Source organism: Ischnura elegans, chromosome 8 (genome assembly GCF_921293095.1).
Source record: "Ischnura elegans chromosome 8, ioIscEleg1.1, whole genome shotgun sequence".
Taxonomy (NCBI): Eukaryota; Metazoa; Arthropoda; class Insecta; order Odonata; family Coenagrionidae; genus Ischnura; species Ischnura elegans.
The window spans coordinates 83114559-83131911 of record NC_060253.1 but is presented as its reverse complement, the minus strand read 5'-3'; the positions used below and the strand labels follow the sequence as shown (position 1 = coordinate 83131911).

Below are 17353 nucleotides of genomic sequence, written 5' to 3'. Positions count from 1 at the left end.
ACAAGTAATGACAACAATATTTTACAACTCACCGCATAATTATCCTTGAATAATCCGCTCATTGCTGTGGGGATGTTCTCTCGAAATCTTCAATGTTTTCGTGAGGCACTCCGGTTCATATTTCCCTGAAAAATAGTGATCTCAATGAAACGCTCAATACATGAGTACTTTTTCTGACATTAATTGCGTAAGACGTACACCGCATCAAGTAACTGAGTGCGGTACATGATCATAATGTACGGGAAGCAAGAAAAAAGTAATAACTAAGAGTTATAACGGCGATATCAAACGACTCCTTGATTCTCACGGAGGACCTCTTACATTTGGGTCATCAACAGGTTGCTCCGCAGTCATGATAAAACTCAAATTTACAGTGATTTTTCACAAACGATCCCACTTATACGTTATGAATTACCTTGAGTAGATGCTATTTTAGCGATATCCAAGTAATCCGTTCACTATGATACACAAACCACTTCAGAAAGGAAACTTAAAGAACACACCAACGTTCAAACACTTTCGAACCAGCAGTTCCTTCGGGAACCGTACGGCCACTGCGCCTCAACCGATCCAACGTCGGCTGCTACGCGCATGACGATTGGAAAGCCTGTCGTTGTCTCCAACCCAGATCCCTCAGCGGTTCATCGTCAGTCTTTTGTTTTCAAGTTGTTGCAGTGCGTGAACGCAAAGATGTCAGGAGACGATCAGTAAGAAATGTTTTAATATATTTATTATTCTAATAATATGGTAAATCTCTGTGGATTAATTTTGTCGAGCATTGTTTTGGAGAATGGCCGTAATGCATTATTTATGGTATGTTAAACGTTTCTATGCGAGCATGCCGTTCGGGTTGCCGCCATCTTTGACTTAACATGCATTTCAGTTCTATTGATTGCCGAAACTTCTAGACAATCGTTCGGTGTAAGAACTACGGTGTGCATTTTGTGTTAGGAGTTCAGTTGTTTCATTACCGCTGTGTGTTACAGTACTATAAACCCCTGAAATTCACTGGTTCACTCTGTGAAGTGTTGGAAGCTTTAATTTCTACCTGCGATTGTGTTATCACCGTTAAAATGGTTTCTGGTGAAACGTAAGTGGAAACTTGCAACCGAGCGTTCAGAACCTTAAGCAAAGACGTTAGAATTAATTTTCTCACCTCGCCGCGTATTGAATGCCGATAGAGAATTTGAATTTGTCATCTATTAACATGTGCTCGTGGATCATTCCATCGTTTTAATGTTATCACGTAACGAGGGTCTGTGAGTGCGGTGACTGGTAGATATTGACCTGAATTATTACTTGTATTCCAGAATTCACCCCCCGCCGGTGATGTGGGCGCAGAGGAATAATGTTGTTTTCCTCACGATATGCCTGGAAGACTGTAAGGAGCCCCAAATAAAGCTAGAAAACGACAAAGTATATTTCCATGGCATCGGAGGAACCGACAAGAAAGTTCACGAGGTGACGATTGAGTTTTACAAGGAAGTAGACGCTGATGTAAGTCATTTTACATGTCTATAATGTGGAATAATAAAATTTTTACTAATGTGGAATTTTATCTTCTAAAATTTGTTTTATTTTTATTTGTAGAAGTCGGTTCAATTCAAGAGAGATCGTAACATAGAATTCATGCTTCGTAAGAAGGAGCCCGGCCCCTATTGGCCTCACTTGATGAAGGATAAGAAGAAGTATCATTGGCTGAAGGTCGACTTCAACAAATGGAAGGATGAGGACGATAGCGAAGATGAGCTCGGTGGCAATGATGAATTGGATGAAGTAAGTTTATTATCTGTTTATGTGGTATATGTCTGCTTGAAGACGATGTACTATAATTATGTTATTTGCAGATGATGCGCCAAATGGGTGGTCTTGGTGCCGGGGACGACGGTAAGCCGGCCTTCGATGATCTGGAACCAGAATCGGACGACTCTGACGACGAAGGGCTCCCAGACCTAGAGTGATGTTCGAACCACCATGAAGAGGAGTGATTACAGTTAAAGACTTGCCCACCCCAAAGAGACTCCTTATCTCACGCTAAGTAATGCCTCACCCGTGCCAGTGGGGTTGATTTTCGTGAAAAGTTCGGGAATATGGATGGTGGGATTGTATAAGTGCGCTGTGTAATTGCCAAAAAGGACCAAAAATAGCCTTCTTCTGAAGTACTTGCTCTTCACTAAATACTTAATGGTTACCTTAATTTTCGCTGTGGCATGAGTCATCTAAGCGCTACGTTTCGGCTGTTGAGTAAAGAGAATGAAGGATTGTGTTTTTTCGTTCATTAATTCCGTTTTTTGTTATGTTCATGTATCTCTAATTGTATTAAATTGTATGTCTAGTAATCAGCACCCTAAGCACTCTAATGCTGTGCTGCTCGTTTATGCGTATTTTGGAAGTATATAGAATATTTGGGGGTGCATATTCGTTGTAAGATTTTCGTTGTATTCTTCATCCAGGGAATACGAGTCCAAACTTTTGGATGCACAGCAGTTATCAGTGATTACAGCCGGTGACGAACTTCCATGTATTTGTGTTAGAGCAATTTAAGGGCATCGTGCGATGGCACCTAAGGACGTTTTCGTATTATGTAAATCTCATGGAGCCAATTAAAACATTATCACAATAAAGGTATAAATTTATGCATGTTTCTTATTCGTGGTGAAATAAGATGGTAAGGTGCTACCTAACATGGTCACTGAATGGGAGATGGTTTGTATAACTTGAATGACACAAAAGTGCATCAGAATGTACCTATAATTGTGGGGGGAGGATAGAAAGAGGAATTAAGGCAAGCTATTAGTGTTTTGAAGGCGTGGGTAAGGTTTCTTTAACAAAAATGGCTATTCTGTGGTTTTCTCATTGGTAACTTCCTCTTTTCATATGAATGTTAGTCGTCAACTCTTACTACAGTCATTCTCTCAGGCACTGACAGTTGCAAAGTTAAGGAATTAAGTGAATGAATTTTTAGCTCATTGAAGGGAAGCCTATTTGTACTCATCTGCCACAGTTGCATTCAACTTGCATCAGAGCAGTTATTAGCTACTTGTTGGTCAAGATGATGTCAGCAATTGGAAAGGACTTTTTTCCCTCCCATCATGGCTGTCCTCGATAGAAGAAGAAGATGGCAGTTCAAGTGCTTGTAATTTAAGCCTCTTGACCTGAACAGGTTGGTAAGAGATGATGATAGTGCTCTCTCACTATACTATGTAAGGTTATTGCCTGCAAAACATTAATTTTATGTATCAAAGGTGAAAGATGGGTAACAATGCAAATCTGCAAGAAATCACTAATTGAAAACCATAGTTAACTTTCGTATCAGTTCCTCATAATTGTGACTGATATTAATGTTTTGGCACTTTATTTGTTCTCTCTTTTGAGTTCAATTTGGCATGAGTATCAATGTTTCCTTTGTGAAATATTAAACTCTAAATAGGAATTTAAGCCAACTCCAAATCTTCTTGTGCAAGTAAGAAATTTTGGAGTAGTTCGGAAAGGAGTGTGCTCTGAGTTGAATGGTCTGAATTCATTCACTGCAGAAGATGCAGGCTGGTAGTTTTGTTTCTTAAATTTGTGAATTCAATCATGTTTCAACAAATTTCGTTGACTGTACTAGTTCTGAAATTTGGTAACTAAGGAAAGGGAAACTAGAAAAGGATCGTATGAGTGAGTTTGAGGGGAATGGCTAGGGAAATTATCAGCAGATAAATCCGATTAAAGTGGATAAAAAGTTTATCTAATGATGGATAATTAAAGCAATTATATGAATCATGTATTTTGTAAGATTGATATGAACGTATGCATGTTTTTGTTGATGAGTAATGCAGCATTGAAAATGGTTGGACTGTGGTTTGTGGCACACATAAATTACAAATATTTCTCAGTTATCTACTTGAAATTGGGAAATGTAATCAATGAGACTTCCCTGAAATGCTAATGGGAGGGAGGGGCTAGACAAAAAGAAGTTGAATATGGTCCTTAATATAGCCAGAGTATTTCTAAGATTGCATGTATGAGCCACTTTGCTTGGATTAATGACATGAGATTTATTTGAAACTGGGCATGAACTTACACATAAAATTCCATATTTTTTCACATGAGAATAAGAGTAGGGGCTGATTTCCAACCTTTAGCATGCAATGCACAACTTAGTGCATAGTGTGTCTACGAGTACCAGGTTGTACAATTACATGTCTTGTGTAAAACAAGCTTGGGTGGATTAGGTGAAGTAAAACTAGTTCCAGGTAATGTCTTAATGCTGAAATTAAAAAAAAAAAGCTACAAGATATAATGGCAAGAAAAGACAAGGAAGGGGACAGAATTATATTTTCAGCTATTCTAGAATTGTAGGAAATGCAAGAAGCTTTTCCAACCCCTCATTTGGGATACATTCTAGACGCATAATTTGTATTCACTTACGACTACATTTTTAGACAAGTGACCAATTTCAAAACTTGATACCATATACAAAACTCAACCAACATCGCCCAAATATTTAATCAACTCCACATTCTACTAAGCGCTCAACTAATCTCATACATGTTTGGTTCCATATTTCCCTGTGAATCCATACAACTGACAGAAAACATTCTACTAAATATAGATACTCCCAAAGAAACTGTCAACCCACTTAGTAATTTTTTTGCTGATGAATGTGTGTAGAGTATTAATGCAAGTAAATGCTGGAATAGTTTCACGACGTCAATCCTAGTTCTTTTCTTTAAGCATGCATGACAGTATTCATTTAATGAAAATTGCTTATTCTTATAAGGTTGAAAACTATAGCGTAGAGGCTTATGGAATTTCGCTTGCATTTTACACTTGAGAGGTATCAGAAGATAACGAGCTGATGACTGGAATTGGGAGTCTATGTGTAGTGACAAAGGGTTCAGTGTAGGAGAGGTGAATTTTGGATGTCATAATGCAGTGATGAGAATTCTTGAGGAAGGAAGCCACGGGAATAACCAAGATGTGTTAACTGGTATGTTGATAGTGAAAAGGTACATGTCCTTTGGTACAATTCAAACTAATATTTCATAGATGTTTACAGGATAAGCTGTTTGAAGGCCAGGTATGATAAGCCAAAGAAACTGTAGTGGGATGGCCTCATCTCAAATTCATCTGAAAAGACGAAAAAAGTTGGCTGAGATTATTGCCTGCTGATACTGTGGCAAGACAATCTATGGGAAGATCACACCTGGATGGATTATAAATGAAAACAAAAAGAAACGATCATGAAATTATTGACGAGATGTACCGAAGATTAGGAGAGGGTTGAAATGGAGCACCATTTCCCATATGAATCAGTATATAAGCCGTATCACATCCCAAGCAGCAGACGATATCTGTTGGATATGTAAATAAGGTTGATATATCCAAAACACGTCACTGCACGATGGATACTTTGACAACGTTACATTGATATCCTACTGGTGACATCCACGATGAGTTGTAATGTTTCATAAATATCCAAGTCGTAATGTCCATTATGTTAAAGAAATTGTTATCCCAAAGCATATTCATTGTTAGCATATGTTCTGTATAGAATTGAGGAGCACAGATGTTTTGTAAGTCTGGGGATTACAGAAAACCATAATAAGCACACCCATTATCTACTCATTAGAAGTTACGACGATATCTAAGAGATGTAGAATTTTGAGTTTTTCCTGGCGTATGCTCTGAAGGAATAGTTCTCAGGTTTCCCACTGGGTGTAGATTTGGGTCATAGGTCCCAACGTTTCGATGACTAAGTCCGCCATCGTCTTCAGCGGACTTAGTCATCGAAACTTTGTGACCTGTGACCCAAATCTAAACCCACAGGGAAACCCGAGAACTATTCCTGCATATCTAAGATATGATGTAATATGGACAGGGACGGATCCAGGATTTTTTCTCGGGGGGGTCACAAGGGTCTGACAGGTCTTCTCATATTGGAAATTTAAAAAAATACTGCAATTAATATAGAAAATATTCTCCGAAGATATGAAAGTACAGTAGAACCTCGGATAACGACCACAAACTGTTCCAGAACGCTGGTCATTATCCGAAATGTTCGTTATCCAAAACAATTTTCCTCATAAGAAATAAAGGAAATAGGAGTAGTTGGTTCCTAGCTCCTATTGACTCGCTATTATATGAAAGCTACAGGCTATATAGGTATGCTTTTTTAAATGAGAATAGTTATAATACAGTACAAATTGAGGTAAATATAAATAAAAACATTTAAGAAAGCATTAAAACATAAGGAAACATAGGAAAACTAAATGTTTTTACTGCCATGTGATGGCGTGAGTGGATGGAGGAAGGGGTGGAATTACTGTTTGGAGGGGGAAGTTCTCTGTTGCTTTGAGGTCAAAGGAAAAAACTTATCCAGTGTCTGTTGCTTCTGTCTTTTTTTGTAACACTTTTCAATAATATGACATCACATAGTCATTAAACATGTTTAGGCTCCTATTGCACTGTTTGGGAAAGAGTTTTCTATAAACAATTGCAATTCCCCCCACTTAACACACATTCCTTTAATTACCGAACTTGGGACTTCCTCTTTTCCTTCCCCCTCCCCATTTGAAGACATATCCTCGGCCAAATCTTTTCTTCCTCAGTCTGAAGGTAGTGCAACACTTCAGTAGTGAGTTCATTGCTGGGCTCCTGCACAAGCTCTTCAACATCGTTATTATCCACCTCCAACCCCGTGTTTTGGCCGAGGAAAACGATTTCATCAACAATTTCTGGTTCGATTCCTTCAAAATCTCTCTCTGGAACACAGTTTGGCCAGAGTTTCCTCCATCCTGCATTCATGGTAAGGTAGGTTACTTGGTTCCGTCTATCTATAAGTTGAACACAATTCCAAATTTTGAAGTGATTCTTCCTAAATTCCTTCAGAGCCAAGTTGGTATCATTCGTTATATCGAAACACTTTTTGAGTAAGGCTTTCGTTTACAATTTCTTGAAGTTTGAAATGATCTGTTGATCTATGGGCTGCAGCAAGGGGGTTGTGTTCGGTGGCAGATAACAAATTTGAACAAAGTCGATGAAAAAGATGAAAAATTGGCCTAGTTGTTGGAGTAGAATAGTTGGCCTTTTGCGTTTTTCATGAGTGACTTGGATGTGAGTAGAGTAGCAGCGTAAGTGGTGTGGATGAATACTGATCTAAATTGAAATGTTGGTAAACATTATTCAAGAAGACTATTAATTCAAAGTGCATCCGAGATTCTGGTTGAGGTCCACATTGAAAGACGATCCGACATGGGTTTGTCTTGGAACACAGGCTAAGGACTTTTTGATGAAGGAATTTCTGATTCATCAAATTATAGTATAACAAAAAATGAGATAATACATATGTCCATAATAAAAACATTGTGAACAAAAACAAATGTGTAACAATTGTGAGCAATCGGTGTGCAATGAGCATAGTGACGTAAAACGTGTAAATCAATAGTGAAAAAAGCTTTGAGGGGTAGCCCATCCTGGACTCGTTGATAAAATTTTGTTTTTTCCCCCAAACAATAAGTTTTGATGTTGTACAGTGTCTCGTTTCGTAAGTATATATTATTCAATTATCTCTTATGTTAATTGCCTCTAAATTTAAATTATTTCCACCAAAGATCAATTTTATGAAGGATGAATCATAATTTTTTTAGATTTCAAATTTTTGTCACTAATTAACATGTAAAATTTTCATTTATGAACATTAAAAAATATTTTGAAATCATTGATTTTGCATAAAATTGCACTATATGACAAAAAAATGATATTTATGCTAGCAGGTTGGCCTACTAGAGCAAAAATTGCCGGCCTCGGTGGCGGCGGGGTAAAGTTCTCGCCTGCCAAACCGAAGGTCGCGGGTTCGAGTCCCGCCTGGGTAGGTTGCCCCTATCCAGGGCATGGTTGTGTGTGATAGTTGTTGTTTCATTTTATACCCTCCGATGTAAAAGGCCTTGTGAGCTGTTTTCGGGGCGATGGAAATAAATAAATAAAAAAGAAAAAATTAACAAGGAGGGTCCATTGGGCCCTGCTTGCCCGGTTACGTTAGAAATTTGAGGTGCCCGGATAAGGGTTAAGGCAAGAAAACTCCACGGGAGGAGATGCCTCACAAGTACACCTGGCGCATATTCAGGACATCCCAGGCGTACAAATCCCAGTCAAGGCAAACAATTTTTTCTCTGGATAGTTTTCATGCATTAGAAAGTTATCTAACATCATTACTAATGGACTTATCATGCACTGAATTGACTAGATGTTCCGCAGGGATATTTGGTGGAATTTCGATAAGAAAACGATAAAATTTCATTTCACAGACAGCCTCGACTCCACCGGTTTCAAATTTCTGGTTATCATCTCAAGCTTCTGTCTAAGCATACATGCAAGGATGAGTTGGCCATTCCACTAGATTGCAAGTTCCATTTCGTGTTTGGTTCCTGTTATAGGTTTTTAGTTACAGCTCTAAATCAAAAGCTTTCATTATCATTGCTTGATTTTCAAAAGTAATACAGAAATTTTTCCAACATTTTGAAAGCTGCCTAAAATAATACACCAAGTTCTCCCACTATTAATTGTTACCATAAAAGCACTAACTCTATCATCCCTTTCCTGACAGTGCCTACAATAGGAAAACATTTTTGTGCTAAGAGTAGCATGAGAATATTTTAAACCTCTCTGAACGGAGCTCATTTTTAGGGGGGAGTTGCCTGGGTATTTTCGTCCCTCAGATTTGTTACCCAGCTCAATGGGGGCACCCGTTCCTTCCCCAGGCCACTGGACTATACCCTCTAACCCTATCATAGCATGAATCCGCAGTCAACTTATTGCATTACCAGTGTTTTTTTCAACAAAACACTGTCTTTGATTTTCGATAATTTACTCTTCTAAAAGAATTAATAATATTTTTTAAGCATTGTGGAATTTTAAATGGATTTCTAGCGATTATAACAACAAAGCTAGTAAATACAAGGTAATAAGGCTATAACTTCGGAAGTCTGTTATTATTAACACTAAAATTTTGTTTAAAAACTGCTTGAGCACAGAACAACACAAAGCATTCATTTCAAAGCATAAAAACATTGTAGCATGCACAAAATATCGTTGAAAATACTATTGACAATATAACCACCTCGCAACGGATTCTTGAGGTGAGAATGATCAGAAATGAGGGGAGGGTCTGACTTAATTGCCGAGCGGTGGCCCTAAGGACTCGCTAAGCTGGGTCTCAGGCCGGGCCTAAATGCATCCGACTATAGGGTGGTTTCCTATTATTTTTTTAATGCATAAATCAAAAGATTATTACTCCTGGAGTACGCATTTCATGCTTGTAGATTTTTTTATGACGATATCTATTTTTCACGATTAAATGAAAAGTGAAATTTTCAAACTCGCGAAAATGCGACGGCTAAGTATGAATGCTGGGAAAAGCCCGTGTGATGCCATTCTTGTTCCTGCTGTGGCTATGTGTGACTTTGGGGCGAGGCTTTGAGCGCTGATACGATGCAGGCTGCTAGCAGGTAGCGGAGTACCCTGCTAGCAGGTAGCGCTTGGCTTGAATAAGGATTATTAATACCCTATCGAACGAAGGAAACTTTCCAACCATAGGCAGTTTAAATAGGTGATTATTAAGAGATTTTTCCCCGAGCTCTGTGCCTCATGCATGCATTGGTAATCTCAGACGATGTAAAACTCCTATCTACTCCTATAGAAGCTAGGTCCCTGTGACGTCTTGTGGAGTGGCATAGCATGAGCGCCAATGTAACATTTTCAAATGCGGTTAAAATTGACCATTGCCATTTGTCTCAACTGAGATTTCTAAAACCAAATAATTTGTATATTATGAATACACTAATGGTGGGTAACGAACCACACTCAATGCCTTTCGTTTTCTTTGATGAAGGAAACTACCCTATTGCTACCTCAGCGGTCATGTCCCTTGCCTCGCATCGGCCAGAGCTGACGTCCGGTCGTTTGCGTTGAAAAATCTGCAACAGCTATACTCGACGTCAGGTCTTCTACGCATGAAAATGCCCGTCAGCTTCATCCAACGCCCGACGTGAAAGGGTTAAATGAATATATTTTTTATACTCATCTCAGTTACCCAGTAAATATCTCAATGAAGACTTTCACACCTGGGGATAATATAAAATAACTGTGTACGACCACAAACAACTGACCTGGCAGAACTCGAGTCCATGACCTCTGGTTTGGAGGGCAAGAGGACTTTACCCCTCTCCCAATGAAGCCAACAAATGTACATGATGCTCAATAAAAATTTTTCAATCTAGTTTTTGTGAAAATTATTTGGTTAGATTCTTTTTGGCTCCAGTGACGACTGTTGTAATCGAGAACCAAACCTCCCCTATACATAAGGATGTCTGGACTAGCTTAGTGGAGTTTGGTTCTTTCTAGGGATGAGTCAATTCCAATTCTTTCGAATCGATTCCGATTTAATTGACTCTTAATCATACTAACAGGTGGGATATTGATTTGTCAGTAGCATCGCCATCATTAAAATTTAAGAATTGAATGGAATAAAATAATGAAGACACATAAGTGGACCAGAAAGTATATTTATTAAAAATATTAGGTGCGCAACTAAGTACCCCCTGTTTTTAATACAGGACTCTAGCTGCGATTGCAGGTCGATTTTGTCATACTGGAAACGTCATGAACCAAGCTTTGACAATTGGCAAACAAACCGCTTTATGACAATAGTGAGTTTGTTCTAGCATCATATCCCAATTTTTACGTGAATGAGAAGTAAGAAAGAAATTATCAGCAGAATAGCTCAGGCGAAGAGAGCATTCCACCAAAAGAGAGACCTGCTTACAGCGGGAAACTTAAATATGGAAGTAAAGAAACAATTTATAAGAACCTATATTTGGAGTATGCTCCTATACGGAAGTGAGGCATGGACAATAACCGCAGCGGAGAAAGCAAGGATAGAGGCTTTCGAAATGTGGTGCTACAGAAGAATGATGAAGATCAAATGGATCAACTGTATTAGTAACGAGGAAGTCCTAAGAAGAGTAGGAGAGATGAGAAGCCTCATGAAAACCTTAATAAGAAGACGGAACAACCTTATAGGCCACATCTTGAGACATGATGGCCTGATGAAGACAATCGTCGAGGGACAAGTGGAAGGCAAGAATGGAAAAGGAAGACCTCGAACAAAATATATGGAACAAGTGAAGAAAGATGTGAAAGAGAAGAAGTACGTAGGTGTGAAAAGATTAGCTGATAGGAGAACTGAGTGGAGATCTGCATCAAGGCAATCCTAGGATTGTTGCCCAGTGATGATGATGATGTCCGAGTCCGTGCCAAGTAACCATCATTAGCGGAAAGTGTTTATTTTCTTCTTTCACTTGAAGAAAATGGTGACTGTCACGCATATAGAGCACCAAAAAGTTTACAAAGATGGTGCTCAAAGTGAAACAACGTGCCGCGATTGGTTCCGTCGCTTCAAAGTTGGTCATTTCAATGTTGACACCCGTCGGTGCGCAGGAAGACCAAAAACCTTCGAATACACTGAATTGGAGGTATTAATCGATGCAGATCCATGTCAACCTCAAGGAGAGCTTACTTGGGTGCCAAGCCATTTCATGCAATAGCAAGGAACTTGAGTTCCTTATGATTCGACAAAGTGATCTTACAGCATGAGAACACTCGACTTCATGCTGCCTAATCTGTTAATACCTACCTTGAAATGCTCAAATGAGAAGTTGCTGCCCTTCGGCTACATTCCTCAGATATTGTGCAGTCCGATTATTACTTGTTCCGGTCGATGGCACATAGTCTGGCTGATCAGCAGCTGCACTAATAATAATAATAATAATAATTTATTTTGTCTAGAGACCTTACAGCAAAAGATATAAGACATGTCATGAAAGGAAAAAATGCATATATATATATATATATATATATATATATATATAATAGATTATAAATAATTGTATGTTCACAGGATATTAATACTTAATTGGAGGAATCAAATAGGTATTCGTTAACAGAATAATAATTCTTCTCATGAAGAAAAGATTTTAACTTCCTTTTGAATGACTCCATTGACTGAATTGATTTCAAATGCGCAGGAAGTTTATTATAAATTCTGAGGCCCAGCTCGCGTGGGCCCAGCTTTGATCTGTTAGTCCTAATGGAATGATAATGAAGGTTATTACAATTCCTAGTTTCATATTTGTGAACATCACAATTGAGCATAAACAAATCAAGATTATAACGTACAAAAATTAAAATTGATAATAAATATACACACGGGAGTGGAAGAATGTTAAGTGCTTTAAAAATAGGCTTGGAGGGAGCATCAAAAGGTTTTTTTGCAATGATTCTAATTGCACGTTTTTGTAATGTGAACACCTTGGAGGCATGAGGGGATGAGCCCCAAAAAATTATATTGTATGACATTCGAGAATAATATGAAGACATCAAAAAATGGCATGACTCGAGGTTATCCTCAAAAGATAAACAATTTCCTGTTACGGTATTCCAGCTCTGCCACAATGATAGGCAAAAGTTGTAGCTAGCGATGAACAATACTTTGAATGATTCATATATAAGCATTTTTTCACCATTAAGTTGTATTTTCATTTAAAAAAAACAGCGAGAACTTAGTTGCGCACCTAATAGCGAATTAGTATTATCGTAATATATCCTCAGCTTTAATAGAATACAAACACTCTAACTTAATCAGGCATAGATTGTTAACTTAATAATGTAGAGTGACAATGGCTCACGCTCAAAGTGGCAGCCTTTATGTCCCAAACTTATAGTCTATGTTCAAAATAATTATCTTACTGGAATCGATGGAATCGCAATCGACTTAAGGTGATCAATTCTCGATATCCAATACCGTGCCCGAGAATCAGTGGAGTCCAGAATCAACATTTGGAATCGACTCATCCTTAGTTATATCCATGCCAAAATTAAAATCCATAGGTAACTTTCCACAGAAAATTGAGCGAACAAGGTTTTGGCACCAAGTCTTAAAACGTTGGTAGGTCAACTAATTAAATTTATGCAGAAAGTTAGTACCTAATGGTATTTAACTTTGACTTCCACACTCCATTTTACTCCTGATAATAGCCGAGAGTGGTTGAAACCAATTTAGTGAATATTGTAGAAGTTTGTGGAATATACGATATTTTTGCTCAAGTCATGGTGAGCATTGAAGCAGCAGACCTGGGTCACAATTAAATGCATAAAAAATTTTATTGCATCTGTAGTATATCATATAATATCACTTGGATTTAATGTTGAAACATTAAGTTATATTTAGAAGATCTCCTTGGAAGATGCAGGATATGTTCTATAAAAAAAGTACGTTCTCCATGAGATGAGGCAGGCAATGTCAGTCGTGTGTCAGAGAACTAAGACAATCAATACCACACATTTACAGCACCATTTCTGCACACAAGTTGCCTTATCTCACCACTTTCAAAAATCACACTTTTCACCTCAAATTTTCACTTGAGGTTACCTCAGTACCATCACACAGATTCTTCAAAGTAAAAGAGGAACAAGAAAAGTTAGATGCCAGTGAAAATACAACAAAATCTGTGTGGAGAAGGGTGTACATACGTGTTTCATACAATACATATGTAATGCCCAATAATAAAAAAGGAGTTCTTCATATACTTTCCAAAATATCGTTGAATTCCTTTTGATTGAATTACTCAACAATCGACAAAACTAGATACATACTAAGTTGGGCATCCTTCCACAGGAATTATTGCATAACAATGTACAAAAGTATACAAAATTCATCCGTGGATGAATGAACACTACCACTCTGTACAAAATGCATTTCATACAAATATATCAACTATATGTGATGACTTTATAACATAAATAATTTACATATGCTATGAGAATGGGACTAACATTTGCGGGAGCCAACATAGCCTCATGCTTGATGGCAGTTTCTTTCAATTGGTACCCACTTCTGACAGTTAACGACTCACAACCCAACTGGATATATCAATCAATCAAGACCCAAGTGTACTTCCCCCCATTTCATTTGATTACCATGCTAATGAACTGCAGTTGGCGTTAGATTAATGTACACAGACCTATCTCCAACAGCAACACACAAGTTAATGTCAATTACAGTAGGGATCCATTACAAAGCTTCTCAATTAAAATACTAATGCCTATCATGATGCAATTACATATCTACAAGATAGAAAAAACCCACATGCTTCTTCATACCATCTACTGAAACAAAACAGTAATTCATTTGATCACAATAGAATCTGTAAGAAGCAGTCTTTACCATAAAGTATCTCTTAATGAAAACACAACTCCTGGTAACAGCCAAATATACCAACATATAGCACCTGGAGGGATTGTTCCAAGACATTTCAACTAAACAGAACATTGGAAACAGTAACTCCTTCAAAAACATGTAGTACTTAAATCTCAGGAACTGGGAGTGCTCATTAATTTCATATCATTGCCACATTAAAACAAATCAAATTAACCCACAGCAATTCTCATCATTAAAACTCACAGAGTTTCAAATTAAGGCAAGAAATCTAATTTATTTAATGAAAGGCAAGGAACTAATAATAAGATAATGCTTCGTATAGATTGTAAATGTAACTTTGATAAATAATTTTGATCAAACATGCAATACAGATACTCAAAATTTGAAGTTATCCCTGTAAATATCATTCTGAAACTTCTGCCTTGCATCCAATTCTGGCAGGAACATTAGGAATAAGGAAGAATTTGTTTAAACATTTGACATAGGTACATAATGGCATCATTATTGTCACAGCAATCCTGAATTTTATCCGATCTCACTAAACATGAGTACGTAAATTTATCAAGTCACAACTAATGGATCCCCACTGAAAATATTTAGTATAAGCTCTTAGAATCTCGTTAAAACCTTCACGCACCCAAAAAAATTCCTAGGTGGAACTGAAATGCAACCTTTTACTCTTACAAGTTCATATTGCACAGGTAAATATGCACAAAATAAAGTATATGTACATTTTCTTATTAGAGAACAATCTCTCTCTGTACAAAATGCATTTCATTCAATACTGCATCCTTCAACAAAAATAAATTCATTATACGATTGTGTCATGTGTGAACAAACATGGCTGTTTCAGGCATTTCTTCAAACCTCACATTTCCGCATTCACCCAAATCAATGACTGACAAAACATAAAGACTGATAAACAATGATGGAACAACAACATTTTTCTTGATACTTGACCCCAATGTGAACATAATCTTTACGTTAACAGACTATTGAGACCCTTCTGAGTAAGATACTTCATGGGAATGCCAAGAAGTCACTTGGAGGCACTAATATTCATACACATCACAAACAACAAGCCACCCTCATTCATCCATCACCAGTGTCATTTAAGCAAATAATAAACAATTTAAGGAATCCTGATACTAGGTCATGAAACTGTAAAATATCATCTAACCATTTCTTGAACAACACTAAGGGGATTACTATTGCTCAGTTTTATAGCGTTAACACTATTTTATATAACTGTGATTCAACTAGGAGATATCCATAAGGTAAGGCAGGTGCATTTTTTCATACAAAGTAACATGATTATGGATGAAGTGTGTCGAATTACGGTAAATATTTTCTTCAGACAAAAGGAATAGCAAATGCAACTTATTGGAAGAAACATATTTGAGCACATGTAGAATTTAGCTCAACACTAAGGATGGATCCACAAATCTGCCAACCCTACCAAATCCATCAAACACGCAAGATACGAGGATTCAAACTCGATGAGATTCAAACAGAACATGAAGGGTTCCAAATAACAGCCTATCTTTGTTACAGTTAAAACGTGAATGACTCGTACATAAATATTCCCAATTGTTCTTTTATTAACTAAGATCTAGGAGTGCAATTTAAAATAGCTTACCCTACTCGGGAAATAATACAACTACAAAGTCGCTACTTTTTCCATCGAGCTTACCGGGGCTTACTTCTTGGCTTTGGGATTGAAAATTTGTTTATGGACTCGTCATTGGTGCTTTCTGAAATTGTTTCTCTTGTGGTCTATGCTAGAGCCACAAATAGTGCTTCCTGTAGGAAAATGTGGGCAACTAGCAGCCCCATTGCTAAGTTACCTCCCTCTTGAAACATTTCTTCCAGGAGGTGAATAAATATGGATTTCGGATTTGACGCAAATCCCTGAAATATACGATTATGGATTTGGATTCACAAAAAAATGCAGATTTGACCCATCCTTACTTAAAGGCATAATGTATAGGAGTTCATTTAATGGCTCTCCAATGAGATCAAGAGAGAATCACCATAGTAAATGCTCAATTCTCAACTCTTCAGATATTAATTAAGAGTATGAAATTCCAGCAAAGAATTTCATAGCATCAATACATGATGATTTGTACACCACACAGATTACAGAAGGGATATAACTGCACTATAGAAATTGATTTAAGGAAAAAATTGTGATTCAACAAAAAACAACATACCTAACGCATGGTATACTAGAATACTTATTGGGAAATCGCAAATCTTAAGTATCAAGGTCCCATTCAAACAACTCAACAAAAAAAATATATATATTTATATATATTTTCCACCACTTTTCACTCTTCAAAACCAAATAAGGAATATTATAGAATGGGATAGAGGAATGCATGGTGGTGATTAGAGAGAAAGATAGTATTATACACCAAAATTGACATGGGCAGGTGAATTAAAAATGGAAGCGATCAGATCTTCCTCCGCAATATTGTCATTAAATGCCTGCACGACTAGTTCATCTTAAAAATGGCAAGATTATTCCCGTTTAATTACGTACTTACTTTCCCCTACGGATAGAGATTTATCTTTTTCGTGATAGTTTTCCGGCACATGTGACAGATTTTGAGGGTATGAGAGCACTTATCACACGCACTGTGGCCACATAGAAACGCAACCGTCCGCTTGCGCTCCATGCAAATGGAGCAGTTGAGAGCCTCCTCCATCTCGGCCAACTTGTTCGCAAGAAACTGCACACGATCGTTCCCGGGAAGCTGAGGCTTTGACGACACAGGCCGTCCATCTAAAATAGAAAACGAAGGACAATCAATATTATTCTACATTAGTAGAAAATCTTTGCAAGTGTACACGCACAGGTTTTTTTACATGAATTGCCACAAGAAAATATTTCCCTGGACCACGACCAGACCTTTGGCTTTGTGCCCATCCTTTTTGAGTAGATATAGCCTGTAGGACACTCAGGGTAGCTCATATCATCACTGAGCTGTATCTTTCCCTATAATAAAACCTATGAATTTGATTATATCCCTGAGCTACTAGACTGGCTTTGAATACCTGAATATTACCACTTTTACCTTTTCTTTTAAT

The 17353-nt window shown here is 37.5% G+C and overlaps 2 protein-coding genes across 3 annotated transcripts in view; one reads left to right on the top strand and one right to left on the bottom strand.

Annotated features, from left to right (window-relative positions):
* The first annotated feature begins 576 nt into the window (after positions 1-576).
* On the top strand, positions 577-2636 carry LOC124164187 (prostaglandin E synthase 3). 2 transcript variants are annotated; one of them, XM_046541395.1, is made up of 4 exons: positions 577-707; positions 1311-1497; positions 1591-1776; positions 1848-2636. In XM_046541395.1, exons 1-4 carry the CDS (start codon positions 592-594, stop codon positions 1959-1961), a joined length of 603 nt encoding a protein of 200 aa, XP_046397351.1. In that variant the 5' UTR covers positions 577-591; the 3' UTR covers positions 1962-2636. The 2 variants fall into 2 exon arrangements, with proteins under 2 accessions (XP_046397351.1, XP_046397352.1); XM_046541396.1 differs by lacking the exon at positions 577-707 and adding an exon at positions 871-1090.
* A 10548-nt stretch (positions 2637-13184) lies between these two features.
* Positions 13185-17353, bottom strand: part of LOC124163408 (E3 ubiquitin-protein ligase MIB2) — a 74780-nt gene continuing 70611 nt past the window's right edge. Inside the window, exon 17 of the mRNA XM_046540293.1 lies at positions 13185-17048. Coding sequence (XP_046396249.1) covers positions 16816-17048 — 233 coding nt within the window. The 3' untranslated portion in view covers positions 13185-16815. The remainder of the gene's footprint in view (positions 17049-17353) is intronic.